This window comes from Echinops telfairi, unplaced genomic scaffold, assembly GCF_000313985.2.
Source record: "Echinops telfairi isolate 266 unplaced genomic scaffold, ASM31398v2 ScPeMD7_1;HRSCAF=3_0, whole genome shotgun sequence".
Taxonomy (NCBI): Eukaryota; Metazoa; Chordata; class Mammalia; order Afrosoricida; family Tenrecidae; genus Echinops; species Echinops telfairi.
In genome coordinates this window covers 44,374,910-44,389,984 of record NW_022103896.1, presented here as the reverse complement: position 1 = coordinate 44,389,984, position 15,075 = coordinate 44,374,910, and the positions used below count along the sequence as shown (strand labels likewise).

The 15,075-nt window shown below is 40.5% G+C and overlaps 1 protein-coding gene across 6 annotated transcripts in view; it reads left to right on the top strand.

Moving 5' to 3' along the window:
• ESRP1 (epithelial splicing regulatory protein 1) overlaps positions 1-15,075 on the top strand; it is a 54,715-nt gene that overhangs the window by 1,039 nt on the left and 38,601 nt on the right. For all 6 annotated transcript variants that reach the window (XM_004697469.2, XM_004697470.3, XM_045285922.1 and 3 more), the window contains exons 3-4: positions 1,053-1,166; positions 4,884-4,998. In XM_004697469.2, coding sequence (XP_004697526.1) covers positions 1,053-1,166; positions 4,884-4,998 — 229 coding nt within the window. The remainder of the gene's footprint in view (positions 1-1,052; positions 1,167-4,883; positions 4,999-15,075) is intronic.

Genomic DNA, 15,075 nt, shown 5'->3' with positions numbered 1-15,075 from the left:
CCGGAAGGATCGCGGCCACCGAGTCAGGGGGGGCGGGGCTCAGGTGGGCCGGGGTCCGGTGCCCCCCCCACCCCGCCCCCCACCTCCCGGTCTTGGGTTGAAACTCCCTAGTTTTGGAGGTGCTGCTGAGTGGTTCCTGGGGCCAGAGGCATTCGGCTTTACTCGCGCGGTGTCTGCGCCGAGGGCACGAGCGTAGTTGGACTCCTGGCGCCCCATCCGCTGGCCCACACCTGGACGCGCTGGTCCTCCGTGGTGTGGGTCTGCGGCTCCGCCGTGAGGCAGGGGGCGCTGTGGGGTAGACCTGCGGAGGGGCGGCCGGAGCTTAGTCGGCACCCAGGTGTGTGGCGGCCGCGTGGGGTTCCGGCTGCTGTACCCTTAAAGCGCCAGAAGCATGCCCCTAACTGCGATGGGCCACGCGCGGGTAGAGGATTTGCAGGTCAGCGCGAGATTGGTAGGATTTGCAGGTCAGCGCGAGAGTGGTGGAATGCCCGGAACCTGAAACCCTGTTGCTGCTGCGTCCTCCCCGGGACGGAGCAGAACGCAGGCCGGGGCGCTAAACACCTGTGAAAGGGGAGGGCCCCGCGCTCCCGGGGCCCCAGCCCTAGAACACAAATTGGAAATTAGGAGAGAAAGTGATTATTTTTCCAGGAAACGCATGGCCAGATTTTCACGAAGTCTAGATGGCCATTATCCATGCTTGTTTATCAGAAACTGGCATCTCAAGCCTGGCACATTGAAACCTTTAAAAAAAAAAGTACCACCAGGGAATGATGTAATCTGAAGGCAACCTGCTGATGAAAGGAGACCTCTGATTTAAAAATGTTGAATAGGCTTATTGAGAATGGAAGGGCGAATGTATTGACTCGCTTCTCCTGGGCTTAGTGTCCCCTGCATGCTAACCCTCCAGGTTGATTAGAAAGCTTCCTGATCCGAAAGGAAGCGTGCAGGCAGTTGGCACTCTTTTCACTGGTTCTCACCAAAGCGGGGTCACTTGACAGTGCTCGGAAATCCTGGCGTCCATTGAATCCTTGTGCCTCCCTTGTTCTTTTCAGTTTAACCAGTCAGTGAGCAACGAGCTGAATATTGGGGTAGGGACTTCCTTCTGTCTCTGTACTGATGGGCAGCTTCACGTCAGGCAAATTCTGCATCCCGAGGCTTCCAAGAAGGTAAGACTGTTTTCTTGAAGGTAAATTGTACCTTTGGGGTAACTGGAGGCTTTTTTTTGTTTTTCTTCTCTTTTTCATGGTTTCTTCGAGTTTGTGTTTTAAAAAATAGACCACACTGTTCATAGAGATTTTCAGAATTGCAGTGATCTTAGACTCTTTGGTGATTAGTAAAAGTTTATTTTTCCTTGTTACGTTATTCAGACATAACATTCACACTTTCAAAGTTGGAGGATCTGACTTTGAATATTTGTAATAACTATAAACGGGAGGAGGGAAGTGTGCTCTAATACATTATAATTCCATTTTTGTTTAAAATTATTTATTCTAGAAGGAAGGAGGGAAACAAATTTAACAAAACGTTTTTTGTTGTAATTCTAGTAATTTTATTGAAAAGCTTTGTACAACTTGGAGACTACAGTGTGCTATAATTAATGTGGCTAGTAAAACATTAAATATAGTACTCTGTTCTTTGACTTTAAATAAATGATAGAAACTGCTCAAATCTTGTTTCAACATAATGTGAGCCCCATCTTTTACCTTTGTTAGTTTTTTGATATGGACAAAATTGAGAAAGAAGAATAAAATATTCCTTGCGAAATTCCTTCCTCCCCAGGAATACTTGAGGGACTTGGGGAAAATAGAGCCTAGACAGCAAATCCAGTGTAGCCAGTCCTTAATGTAGTTGCTCTTATCAATTTAAAATAGTTTGAGCTGTAACTTTTTATTGTGGTAGGCAGGTACTGAGCTTGAAATTATGGAAGTTAGCTGGTTTTTAGATGTCGCCCTATCAGATGAGTCTGGCTGGTAAATAGCAGGTGGCATATGTGAGTTGTCTGGATTTTCTTTTCAAGTTGGGAAAGGGGGAAAATGAGGTAAATGATGTTTTCAAAAGCAGCTCAGGTTTCTATGTCTTGAATCACTCTGGTAGCAAACTGTAAAAGTATTTGAAAAAGGTAAGGACTTTTTTAAAATGATAGGCGACTATATACCATTAATGTTGTTTTTTTTTAAGTGTACTTATTATATAATACATACTTTTTATTCTCCTCATTCAAATGGGGAGGGATAATTTTTTCCCCCCATTTTGTTAGGGGCTCATACAACTCTTATCACAATCCATACATACATCAATTGTGTAAAGCGCATTTGTACATTCATTGCCCTCATCGTTTTCAAAACATTTCCTCTCCACTTAAGCCCCCGGCATTAGGTCCTCATTTTTCCCCTCCTTCCCCGCTCCCCCCTCCCTTATGAGCCCTTGATAGTTTATAGATTTTTATTTTGTCATATCTTGCCCTGTCCGATGTCTCCCTTCACCCACTTTTCTGTTGTTCGTCCCCCAGGGAGGAGGTCACATATAGTTCCTTGTAATCGGTTCCCTCTTTCCAACCCACTCGGGGAGGGATAATTCTTCCTATCCTTATTAGGTTAGAGGGAAGTGGTGGTTGTTATTTTTGATGTACAACATTTTATACAGGAAAACACCTGTAGGGAAAAGTTGGCATTTTCCTGGGCCATTTCTATTGCAATTTTTGACTAAGCACAAGAAACTGAAATACGTTCATTATGATACTAAATTAATTAATTTAGTGATCATTCACTAAAGTGGGGAATTGATATAGGGAAATAATCCTGCTACTGAAACCATATATGACAAGATTTTTTAAAAATTGTGTGTGTGTGGGGGGGATTGCATTATCTTTTAAGCCCATTTTCCATGAACTTTTTGACATCCCTGCATGTATTAATTTTTGTATTTTAATAACAATTAGGATTTGTAGAAATCCTAATTCGTAGAAAAGGGTAACTTTTATAAGGAAGATGATTATTACACAGACCTGTTTTAATATCAAGAAAGCATCCTTTATTAAGTACTAAGGGAAAAAAACAAGGAAGGGTATTCTCCAGGTTCCAAATGAGATACTTTTCTAAATTGTCTTTAAGTCAAATTTGTGGGTAAATGAACACACATGGTTCCTATTTAGCCTTCCTTTGCTGCAAGAAAAGCCTTTCAATTACTAAAAACAGCACATGCAGCAAGTGAAAGTGATTGTGATGGAAAAATGTGTTGTACTTGCAAAATAAGGGCAAGTTGATGGAACCTTTAAAAAAGTTTTATTAGCACGTTATCCACATGTCATACAATTCAATAATTCCATCATATGAAGAAGAGTTGTACAATTATCATCACAGTCAATTCTAGAGCATTTTCTTTTTCCTTGTAGTCATTCTTATTCATGTATTTTTTTACTTAAAAAATGCATTCTTATGTACTTTTTAAAATCATTTTGTTGGGGGGTCTTACAGCTCTTATAACAATCCATACATCAATTGTATCAAGGCTATTTGTACATAAATTTATGTCACTTAAAGGGCAAGCAAATATGAATTGTCATTAAGTCTAAGATGAATACACATTTGCGTTTTTGTATCATTAAAACAATTTTTAAAATTCGTACACTTTTTTGTTTTTGTTATGATTTGGGTCAAAGTTTACAGAGCGTCATGGTTTTCCATTCAATAATTCATACACACTTTGATTCTGATTACAGCCCCTCAGTGTAACAGCAATCATTCCACTTCCTCCCTGGGTTTGCCGTTTGCATCTCTCCTCCTTTCCTATCCTTCCCTGCCTCCTTATTTAGCTTTTTCCCAGGACAGATGTTCCCCTTTTGGTCTTTTGTGGTTAATGGTTCTCTAGTGAGCTGTTGCTAGGCAGTCTTCAGGGCCTTCTTGTGGAAATGGGGGGCCATGATTGCAGTCGTGATTCTAATTTCAAATTCCACCAGGGAAGGTCGTGTCTGATAGAATTCAATAGAGGCAATGTAAATCGAAGGATATATTAGAAGGCTATATGAGTATTAGGGGTCATGTGTACAAATGGGTAAAAATCCCACCAAGTGAACACACAGAACTATTTTTTGAAATTCTAAGAAAAACCAAAATTTGGTTTTTAAAACATTTATCTTTAAGAGTTATTCACTGAGTTTTTTTTAATTTCATCAGAAAAATAATGAAATAGTAATATAATATTTATAACTAATGCGGACAATTGAGCTTTTTTATTTAATAGCCTCAAAATGGTGCTGGTAACTCAGGGTAATAGATAACTTTTCTACTTTCATTTGGGATTTATAATAAAGTTCCTTAATTCTAATTTGAGTGCTGGGGTGCCACCAAGAATAATGGTGACTAAAACTGATGTGGAATTATAGTAGAGAAATAATCATTTCCAGTTAATCAAGAATTTATTTGTAATCTAATGATTCCTTAATTATCCATGATATATTGTCATGTACCCAATAGTTAAAACTAAATTTTACTAGTAAATCTGAGAACTGAGAGGGTGGATAATGCTGCCTGAAAAGACAAATGATCTAACATGACTGGTAGTGTTATAATCTAGAATATATAAAATGTAGCTGTATTACAGCTTCAGAAATATGTAATGGAGCCACAAACTTTGAAAGTTGTAAAATTGTCATCTTATTTTAAGGAGCCACAAAATTACCTTAAAATAAGATGACATATTTTCCTTCCTTTTTTTTCCCCTCCATGAGACTGGTTGGTATACAGGTGCTCTAATATTGTAATGGACAGACCAAGCTATAAAAAATAAACCTGTGTTTTTACATTTTAAGTCTTAGGTTCCTAATTATTAGAGAAGCATTGAACCAAATTTGCTTGATTGACGAACTCTTCCTTGTTCTTCCACAGAATGTATTATTGCCTGAATGCTTCTATTCCTTTTTTGATCTTCGAAAAGAATTCAAGAAGTGTTGCCCCGGTTCACCTGAGATTGACAAACTGGATGTTAGAGCGATGGCAGAGTGTATCCTTTTAAAGATAGCTCAAGGATCCTTTGAAAAGATCGCTCCGGGAAGATAAATGGTACTTTAAGAGACTTGAACACATTTTGTTATCCTGTCCATGTGTCCAGAAATTGTCTAATGTGTTAGAAGGAATGACTAGTACAACTAAAGGCCCATTTCAAAATAGTTGTAATTTAGTGAGTTTTGAACAATGGTTGTTACGTTGAATGGATTTGGAGGTGAATGTGAAGAGAACACAGGGAAAATAGAATTTCCTTAGAAAATTAAGTTGTTTTGTGGAAGTGAATTAGAGAAGAATGTGAACGCTTTCTCTCTTCTGTAGAACAAGGCCATTTGTTCTTCAGCACTTTCGGGTTCTGACTTCTTTGGAATGGATAAGAATTTGATTTCCAAAAGTAGATGTGGAAGAACGGTCCTTACTAACTTTTGTTCATTGGCTCTCCCGTAACCTCCCTCAAGCATGTGATTGTAGTTGACCATCTTTGGAGATGTTGAAATGCGCCGGGACTTCCCCCACATCCTGTCACTACTAACACAGTATATTTGGTGGCTTAACTATTGTGAAAGTAACTTTTATAATCACAGATTTTGTGATCTTGAATGATATATTGTTTCTCTTCCAGAAAGTCTTTGAAGTGCTAAGTGTTAATGTATTGGATGAGTAATGGAAGGGCGTTAGGCAATTCTCTGGACCACCAGAGCCATCATAAAGTAGGGTCTAAATGCTTTCAGGAACTTGGGGGTAGCAGATGTTCATTCTTAAATGTTTCCTATTATTATTATTATTATTATTATTATAAGCCGTTTTCTTGATTCAGTAGTCACGTATCACACACTTCCATGGCTAAACCGCCTTTAAAAAGAGTTGTTATATACATCATCACAATCAGTTCTAGTGCTCCCTCCTCTCTCCGGAAGTTTTCCATTATTTTTTAGCATCTAAAGCCTGATTTTTTTTCTATTAAAATTTTTTTAATAACTGAAAATAAGCAGGTCAAACTCATTTTTGTCTTACTTCCAGAAGCAGTTAACAGGACTGTTGGTTTTGTGATAAAGTGGTATTTAGAAGACGGTGGGATAAACTCCTTTAGAGGGGAGTCTTGCAAGAATTTATTTGACAGCAGAAAAACTCTTCATTGTTTTGATGATTTGCTTAACTATTTGAGGTAGTGGTGTAAAACAGAACAAAGTATTCCAGGGGGAAAGACCTTCAAGAGTATTTGGTGGACACATGGAATTAAAAGATGCAGAATTTTTCCATGAACTGTTTGAAGCCTCCTTGTATCATATACTTTTTAAAAGGCTGCACTCTGACCTTTAGGTTAATGGGTATGATACTATCCAATTATTTTCCTCCTTTAACTGAACCTCTGCAGCTTTGTGTTAGCAGTTGGTTTTCAAGTGTGGAGATGAAAATTGGGAGTATTTGATTATATTAAACATGAACTGTAACTAACGCAAAATTAGAGTTGGTTTTTTAAAGTTTAAAGGATGTACCTGAAATCAGAGGATGTACTGGCCATTTAGTAATGGCATTCATTGAAAAACGTGGGAAACTATGCTAAGTTTTAAAGGAAAACTAATTATAGTCTTTGGCTTCCATTGGGAAGAGTCTTAGAGTTGTAGCTTCGTTAGCAATCACCACATGAAAATAGGTTTTCATCTGAAGTGCTTTGGTTAATGAATTTCTTGCATATTTCTTGCCCATCTAACAGGTAAAAAATTATAACACGGTAAGAACAGTGGTTTTTAATTCACAGGGGTGCTTTGGCTAAGGACTTTTCAACATCTGTTCATGCTAGACCTGAAAACCAACAGGAGCCATTGCAAATTTGAGTACGAACTTGTCCGTACCTATGGGAAGTGTTCCCTCTGCCATCCATGCTGAGCTGTGTCACTCTTTCAAACCACTGGACAGCTGCTTTCTAGTAGTGAAATGACATTGGAATTTGAAACTATAAGGATGATTATTAATAAGTAAAACCATCTTGAAGTGATTTTGCCAAGTAGATGGAGTGTCGTAGGCTCCTGAGCATTACCTGCCCCACCAGATAAAGCAACCGGGGAGGAAGAGTTTCCTGCCAACCCTTGTGGAGGAGTAAGTGACGGAATATCCAGTCTGACTGACTTTGCAGTAAAATGTCTGTATTATTTTTGGCTTTGGCTTTTAAATAAAAGTCATTGTGGGCATATGGAATTATTGGCTTGTTCAGAGCCTTGATGGCTTCAGGCTTCACAGTATTCTAAGAGCCTTTTTTTTATTCCCTAAGTGTCTGAAGTAGTGTTTTGTTAACTTTACATCCAAAGAATTCTTGTCTATCTGGATTTTGTGTTCGTAACAGAAAATCTTTGGATTTTTTTACTAAATGAAAGCAACGGGATCTTTTTCAAAATGAATATGTGGAACTTGAATGCTGAGCAGCATTTCCAAGTGTGTATGGGACATCTAAGGAATGAGGACGTGATTGTGTGATGGAAGAGCCTGTGAAGAAGCCCCTGTAGGAGGCACAGAACCTGGCTTTGCTGGGGCCCTGGTACCCAGCAGCTTTGCTTTCCGTGGCTTTTCCAAGCCTCACCTCTATCTCAGGTATTCCCAAGTGAAAGCTAGATAAGCTTCAGGTGCTACGTGAATGAAAAGTCTGACCACTTGGATCCAAGGAAAGGGCTAAGGAATTTCTTGACTGCTGCTCTGATTCTCATGTTGGCACTGACCTCCCCTTGGTCTTCGTATTGTTCTAAAAGCACTTCTAGGCCACGGGCCTCTCTGTCGCGGTTTTATTGCCTGCTTTTGAATTACCCAGTTCCAACTGGAGATAAGACAGCATTAACACTTTCAGCAGGTGAACCTTGGGTGGTGTTTTGTAAGTTTTTACTTCGTCAGGTAAGGAAGGTGGTGGTGGTAAAATGATGATAGGGATCGTGGCTTTGGTGGGCTTATTGTGATGAAATTATTTTTGATCCTTTGGGAGAAATGAATGCTAGTTGCCTCCCACTGAAAAGACATTTTGAGTATGGAATTATTTGTATGAATGATTTACATCCATTCTTTTAAAAACACATTTAATATCAACCCTGACTTTTCCTCAACACTTTTGGAAAGAATTACCCTCTTTTGGTTTCTTAATCTGCTTTGTATGTGTGTGTGTGGTGGTGTTAGCTTTGTTATTCATGGACTTGATTTATTCTTATTCATGAACATGCTGCTATTGTGCTTATTTCATTTGGCAAAGTTTTTACTTAGGATATTAAAGTGCAGCCTTGGAAAGGAGAGTTGGTGAAGAAAAGAGTGAGGTGCTATCTTCTTAAAAGAATACTGCCCAGGACGGGGGAAGTGTCATCCCCATTTTATAGATGGGGAAATGAAGGGTTAGAGATTTGTCCAGCATTTGAGTCCAAGTCCCTGTCATGGAAAAACTTTGCTTTAATAGGTGTCATTATTTTCTAGAATATACGAAGATTACTTAAGGATGAGGTTGTCTTTCTAAACACTCCTGTTTAAACCTGTATTATCTCATGTTTTCGGAGTACACACTGGCTAAACGATTTAGCTGTGGAAAGGAAGTCAGCTTGGGGGCTGTAAAAGCCCTATCTAGTGTGAGGGTGTGTGCTGCTTTGACGTGATTAACAAGGCCTGGTTCACCAGTGTAACCTTTCTCAGGGGGCTACTCTTGCCTCCCTTCCAAGGGTGAATGGGTACACTGACTTGTGAAGAGTTGGAGCTAGAAGCTTCAGCAAGGAGTGGGATTGCTGGTATCAGCAGCCGTGTGTCCTGGACTGTTCAGCTTCAGTTTCTCCACCTTGCACCAAGTATGACGTGGGAATGGACAATGAAGTCCAGTGTGCAGCCACTTGCTCAACGCGTGGCCTGCCACACAACCTCCAGGACGGTTGCCTGCCTGAGTTCCTTACCAGGCGGTTGGTTGTCCCAAATGAGGAAAAACGGCTGCCAGAGTACTCAGAAAAGGACTTCCTTATTGATTTAAGATCATACTTAAATGCGTATTCACTTAGAATCATTCCAGCCTCGCTCGAGACTGGGTATAGGCCTCCCAGTGTAAGACATATGGGTAAACTTTAAGGTGAATTTAGCTTCTTCATTTATCAAATACAGTGGGACTCATATGCTTGCCATGTATTATATCCTGATGGATTAAACGGGACCTTCGGAGTCCTGAAAACAGACATTGCCTTGCGTGTACAAAGTGGAGACAGGACGGAAATCCCCCTTGGTGCCTTTCTGTGTATGAAAGGGATTTTAAATATCTATTGCCAACTGTGCAGATAAGCTGGGTTTGTAGTTGGGCTTGTTGGCTCGCGGGGCAGGTGGTGAGGGTGGTGGGCAGGGCGTGATCCTGGTGTGTCATCAGCCTGAATGAGCCAAATCAGCAAAATCTCTCGGTTGTGGTCTGTAATGAGTTAAATGACTAGCAATAGAATATGCTCTCCGCCAGCGCTCTGGGAAAATAGCTTGTTATGGTAATGATGTGTGCCCTGCTTTAATGAGGAAATAATACACTTTTAAAATGTGAGCTTTTGGATTCCTGGATCTAGTTTTGGTTTTCTGGAAGGTTCCAGAATTCTAGCCATCATGAGGTTTCCTTTTCCTCACTGACTGATCCCAGTTAAACGTCTTTTTCTAAAGCATAAACGTTTTCATTCTTTTTTCTCATCCCTTTTGATGCATTGCCCTTCCTGCATCTTACTGAACAGCCAGTCTGTTCTGTTAGAAACGCCGCGCGTTGCAGTACTGCCTCCTGAGGTCGCAGTGGCTACGCAGTGGCCTCATTTTTTCTCCTTGGAAAGAAGGAAGTAAAGTTACAACTCTAGTTGTAGAGTCTTTTTCTAGCATTTTATTACTGGTGAAAAGAAACTTTCATTGCCTGGGCTTAGTCTTGTCTTTTGTAATGGCATTCTCTCGTACAACAAGTTTTGTTGTACATTAGGTGGGCATTTACATGTCAGATTGCAGTGGCGTTCCTAATTGGCTTCCTTCGAAGCGTACTTTACAGTAGAACAGACCATGAATAGTCTATTTTTATTAGCCTACAACGAATGCATTTGAGGGTGATTCAGGTAATTCATTGCTTTGACCATTTCCTTCACATAGTTATAGGAGCCTGGTTTTTAAAATTAGGTTTATTGGCATATCCTGCACATATCATGCAATTTAATAATTCGATCTTATTTTCGGAAACCCCCCAGGGGCAGTTCTACCCCGTCCCTATGGGGTCACTGCCTCAGATGGGCTTGATGGCAGTGAGTTTGGTTTGTTGTTAATTGAAGCCCCAATTCTTAATTTGTCTTGACATATTTTATCCTTTCCTACTCTTTTGTTCAGTATTGTCTAGTATGGGCACCATCATATGATTGTGCTATATTGTAAATAAAAGTCTAAGCCAGCGGGATGGTAAGGCTGGTCTTCTAAGGGGGGGGGCACTCAGCTGGAGTTGTGAATTAGGATGCAGTCATAAGCTTGTTCTGTGTTTATTGTATGTGTGATTGATCCTCTTAGGGACAAATGCATTAGTTGAAAGATGCTTGGACCTGAAAATTGGGTATTCTGAAACCAAATGTATTGCATTTTCAGGCAATTGGGAAAAGTAAAATAATTCTCTGAACCAGTCAGCTAATATTGAGGAACTTTGGGAAATCTCTCTGCTTCTTTCTAGATTTCACCCTCTGCTAACGTAAGTGTGGGTTAAATTTTCGAATCTGTTTCCCAGTAAATATATGGCGCTTTGGAAAGGTCTCTTCCTCTTCCCTTAGAAACGACTGAGCTCTTCTCTCGCTTTGGTGGAAAGGCAGCCCCTGACTGGAGGGTAGCCTGTACTGTTTGCTTTGTTCCCACCATGCTGGCTCTGCTCTTGCTCATTTCCTCATGGCATTTCTCATTTGTAAAGCTTGCTAAGCCTGTTCGCTCTGTTGTGGCTGCCTCGAGGGCAAAATGAGTAAGTTGCATGACTAGCCATTAATCAGGAAGCATAGACTCATCTTTCCTTCCCTCAAGATCAGACGTGCACAGAGTAGTAATTCAATATATAATTATAAATTGATAGGGGAAAGAATTGACATTAAAACTTTTTTCTCACTCCCCCCAACCTCCACCCCTCTTTTTTGTGTAATTCCTGTTAACTTCTGTTAAGGCTTATGGATTGAACAAACCTTCCTAAGAGATGCATGTCTGTGTACTCGTAGGGGTGGTTCTGACATGCAAGGGGTTGGGTGACTTTAAAGTTGTTAACAGCTTAGCGCTGCTGATCCTTGCGTTTGATGGCTTGAATGGAAACAGGCTGCTGCGTGTTCTGTGGAACCAAGTGTACCAAAGGTCAAGAGCACATTCTTCCTGAAAAAGTAAAAATATTTGAGATACACATCTGTTTCTGCATGAAAGGGTACTCTACCCTTTTTCTTTTTAACATCCCTTTCTCTTGACTTAAATTCCCCCCCCAAAAAAAAAATCCCCCCCCCCATATTTTCAATGAAAATTTACACAGAAAATTAGGCCCTCACTGAACATTTTCTACACAAATTGTTCAATGACATGCGTGGCTTTTATGTATGTTTTTTAAACTGCTCAAATAGTATTGCTCAAAGCCAAATTAGGCAGGGCTTCTTAACTTTGGTTTGAGGAATTATATACACATATTTAGTCAGCTCTGTTTTCTGCTAGGTGGGTGACTGGGTGATTTACTGAACTCCAAATCCTTGTTCCTTCATCTGTTTGACTTTATTATCTTCTACCCAGCAGGGTGTTGTGAAAATTGGAAGAAATTACATGGACTATTGGGCACAGAATGATGCGTAGGATATGCCACCACTTAGCTGACAACAGATTATTAACAAGGTAGTGGGGTTTTAGTTGATGGGGAGAAATTAACAAAAGATAGGGACCAATAGAAGATAAGATAGGAATACTGTATAACCATGTTTTAAATAGACAGTTGAAGCCTAAAGTTATGGAAGGCCTTGGTGCTGGGTGGAAATTACTCATGGTCCAATTCCTCGAGGATTAGAAAGATAAAGAGTTCTTTATAAGGGAGTTGCCTGAGCAAAGGTTGAGAAAGCCTCCGAACGCCTGTAAGCTGGAGACAGAAAAGTGATTGAATGGATCATTTCTCCTGTTCCTAGGCCTCCAGAAACGTCATGCTTCCCATCATGTCTAAATCTGAGCCAGAGATAGAACGTCATGGTGTGATAAACTTTCTTGAGGCTTGATTTATATCTGGCCAACTTTTTGCCATTTTCATTTATCTAGTTCAGTGGTCGGCAACCTTTTTCTATAGAAGGGCCAGATGGTAAGTATTTTAGGTTGAGTGGGCCACCCATGGTCTCTGTCCATATTGTTTTTTGTTTTAAACAATCCTTTACAAATATAAAATCTGTTCATTTGGGACCATGGAAAAGAAGGTAGGTGTGTCAACCCCTGGGCTGAGTGAGCACATTTCTCTTGTTCCCGTCATGTGTATTATTCATAAGATTTGCACGCGTTCGTATTTCGGTACAGCATCAGACTGGTACTTATCGAGTGGTCTCTTGGCCCCTCCAAAATCTGTTCAGGAAAAAACCCTTAGATGCAAGAACTCGCTGATTGCTGAAGACAGATTTTGAGAGTTGGAGTTGTAGTTGTAGATGTTTATTGAAAACTCTACTAACTTGAACCAATGATTTTTTTTTTAATGATCAGTTTTTTATTATTAAAATTTTTTAATTAAATCATTTTATTAGGGGCTCATACAACTTTAATCACAATCCATACATACATCCATTGTGTAAAGCACATTTGTACATTCATTGCCCTCATCATTCTCAAAACATTTGCTCTCCACTTAAGCCCCTGGCACCAGCTCTTCATTTTCCCCCCTCCCTCCCTGCTCCCCTCTCCCTCATGAACCCTTGATAATTTATAAATTATTATTTTGTCATATCTTACACTGTCCGACATCTCCCTTCACCCACTTTTCTGTCCCTCCCCAAAGGAGGGGGTTATATGTAGATCCTTGTAATCGGCTCCCCCTTTCCACCCCTCTCTCCCTCCACCCTCCCGGTATCACCACTGTCACCACTGGTCCTGAAGGGGTCATCTGTCCTGGATTCCCTGTGTTTCCAATTCCTACCTGTACCAGTGTACATCCTCTGGTCTAGCCATGTTTGTAAGGTAGAATTGGGATCATGATAGTTGGGGAGGATGGGGAGGGAGGGAAGGAAGCGTTTAGGAGCTAGAAGAAAGTTGTATGTTTCATCCTTGCTACACTGCACCCTGATTGGCTCGTCTCCTCCCCACGACCCTTCTGTAAGGGGATGTCCAGTTGCCTACAGATGGGCTTTGGGTCCCAACTCCACACTCCCCCTTATTCACAATGATATGATTTTTTTGTTCTGATGATGCCTGATACCTGATCACTTTGACACCTCGTGATCGCACAGGCTGGTGTGCTTCTTCCATGTGGGCTTTGTTGCTTCTGAGCTAAATGGCCACTTGTTTACCTTCAAGCCTTTAAGACCCCAGACATTGTATCTTTTGATAGCTGGGCACCATCAGCTTTCTTCACCTATACCAATGATTCTTGATGGGCTTTGATTTAGGATCCCTCTGAACATTTGGTAATGTCTGGAGATTTTTAGTTGTCACTATCAGGGGTGCAAGGAGATCAGGTGTGCTACTAAACATCTCATGATGCGCTGGGAACTTTTCCTTCATCTCAACAAGGAAAGATTTGCTTAACAATGTTAATGGTGGCAAGAGGGAGAAACCCTAGCCTGTACGATAGGGGCTGTTGTTCATTCCTTGTTTACTTTTCTTTTGCTTCATTGTAGACCTGCAAGATTGGAAGTGTTTGAATTGTAGGGTTTCGGCTGATAGTTTGTTTGTATGATAACCCTGTCTTTTGTGAAAAGACAGTTGTGACAATCCTTTAAGTACCCTACCCCCAACCTACCATCCTGAACACTTAGGACATTTGTCTTCCTGAAAGCTCCTTCGTCTTTTGACTCCTGTTTTTCACAGCAATAAATACATACCTTCTCTTCTGTCCAATAGTCGTGCATCTTGAACGTGGCGCTGGATGTTGATCGCCGTCTTCTGTGGGAGATGCTTTTGGTAATGACCCCAATGAGTGATCGCTGGTCCTTTGCTTAGTCACCGGGGCTTGGATTTTAAAGCCTTCAGTAAGTGACATACTGATTTCCACACCAGGTGACTTAAAGTTGCATGGGGAAAATGCAGAAATTATTTACATTTCACCTTGGTGCTATGAGAGTATACAATTTAGCATCTGTTAAGATGAGGTTTTTTCTTCATAAAAGCATCCCTGTGCTAGGTCTGATCCTATGGCCTATGAAAGTAGTCCACCAAGGATTCTATGGAGGAGGAGGAAGATAACACTTCAATACCTCCTTTCTATTCTGGGTTTGTCTTACCTCATGTTGTCTTTGTGCACACACACACACACCATGGGAGGCAAATATTACTATAATTTTATGTTTACATATAAGCTAAAGTTTAAAAGATAAACACTTTGCCAAGGAACATACAAGGGTAAATCAAAAAGTATTGCTCCTGGGTTTGTAGTTTGTGCATGCATGGGTTTATTCCACTGTATGTGTAAATCATGTCTGCGATCAGTGCATGTATGTAGACAAGTTATCTCCGCAAAACACTTCAAATCAAGATTAAATCAAAGCAGTGGCTTCCAAGGGGGTTTATACCAGTTCACAGCAGTTCAGAAGGTGATGGCTGTTTTTGGAATTCCAAAAGTAATCTTGATAGAGATTCTTGAAAGACAGGGATGTGCATAGGGAGTAGTGAGGAAGAAAACTGCATTGGTGAGAAAAAGATTAGGAAGTTTTGCACAAGGAATGTTTTCCATCATGACTATGTACCTACTCATTCGTCAACGGTAGCAAGGACTGTCTTATGAGAATTGCATCGAAAAACCTTCCACCATCCACCTTCAAACTCCTTTTTACCTCTTCAGACTTCAATTTGAGTAGTTTGAGGATGCTAAAGTTGCCATATTGATACAGTGTAAATCAGGGGTCCTCAAACTACGGCCTGTTGAGGACATTTATCCAGCCCA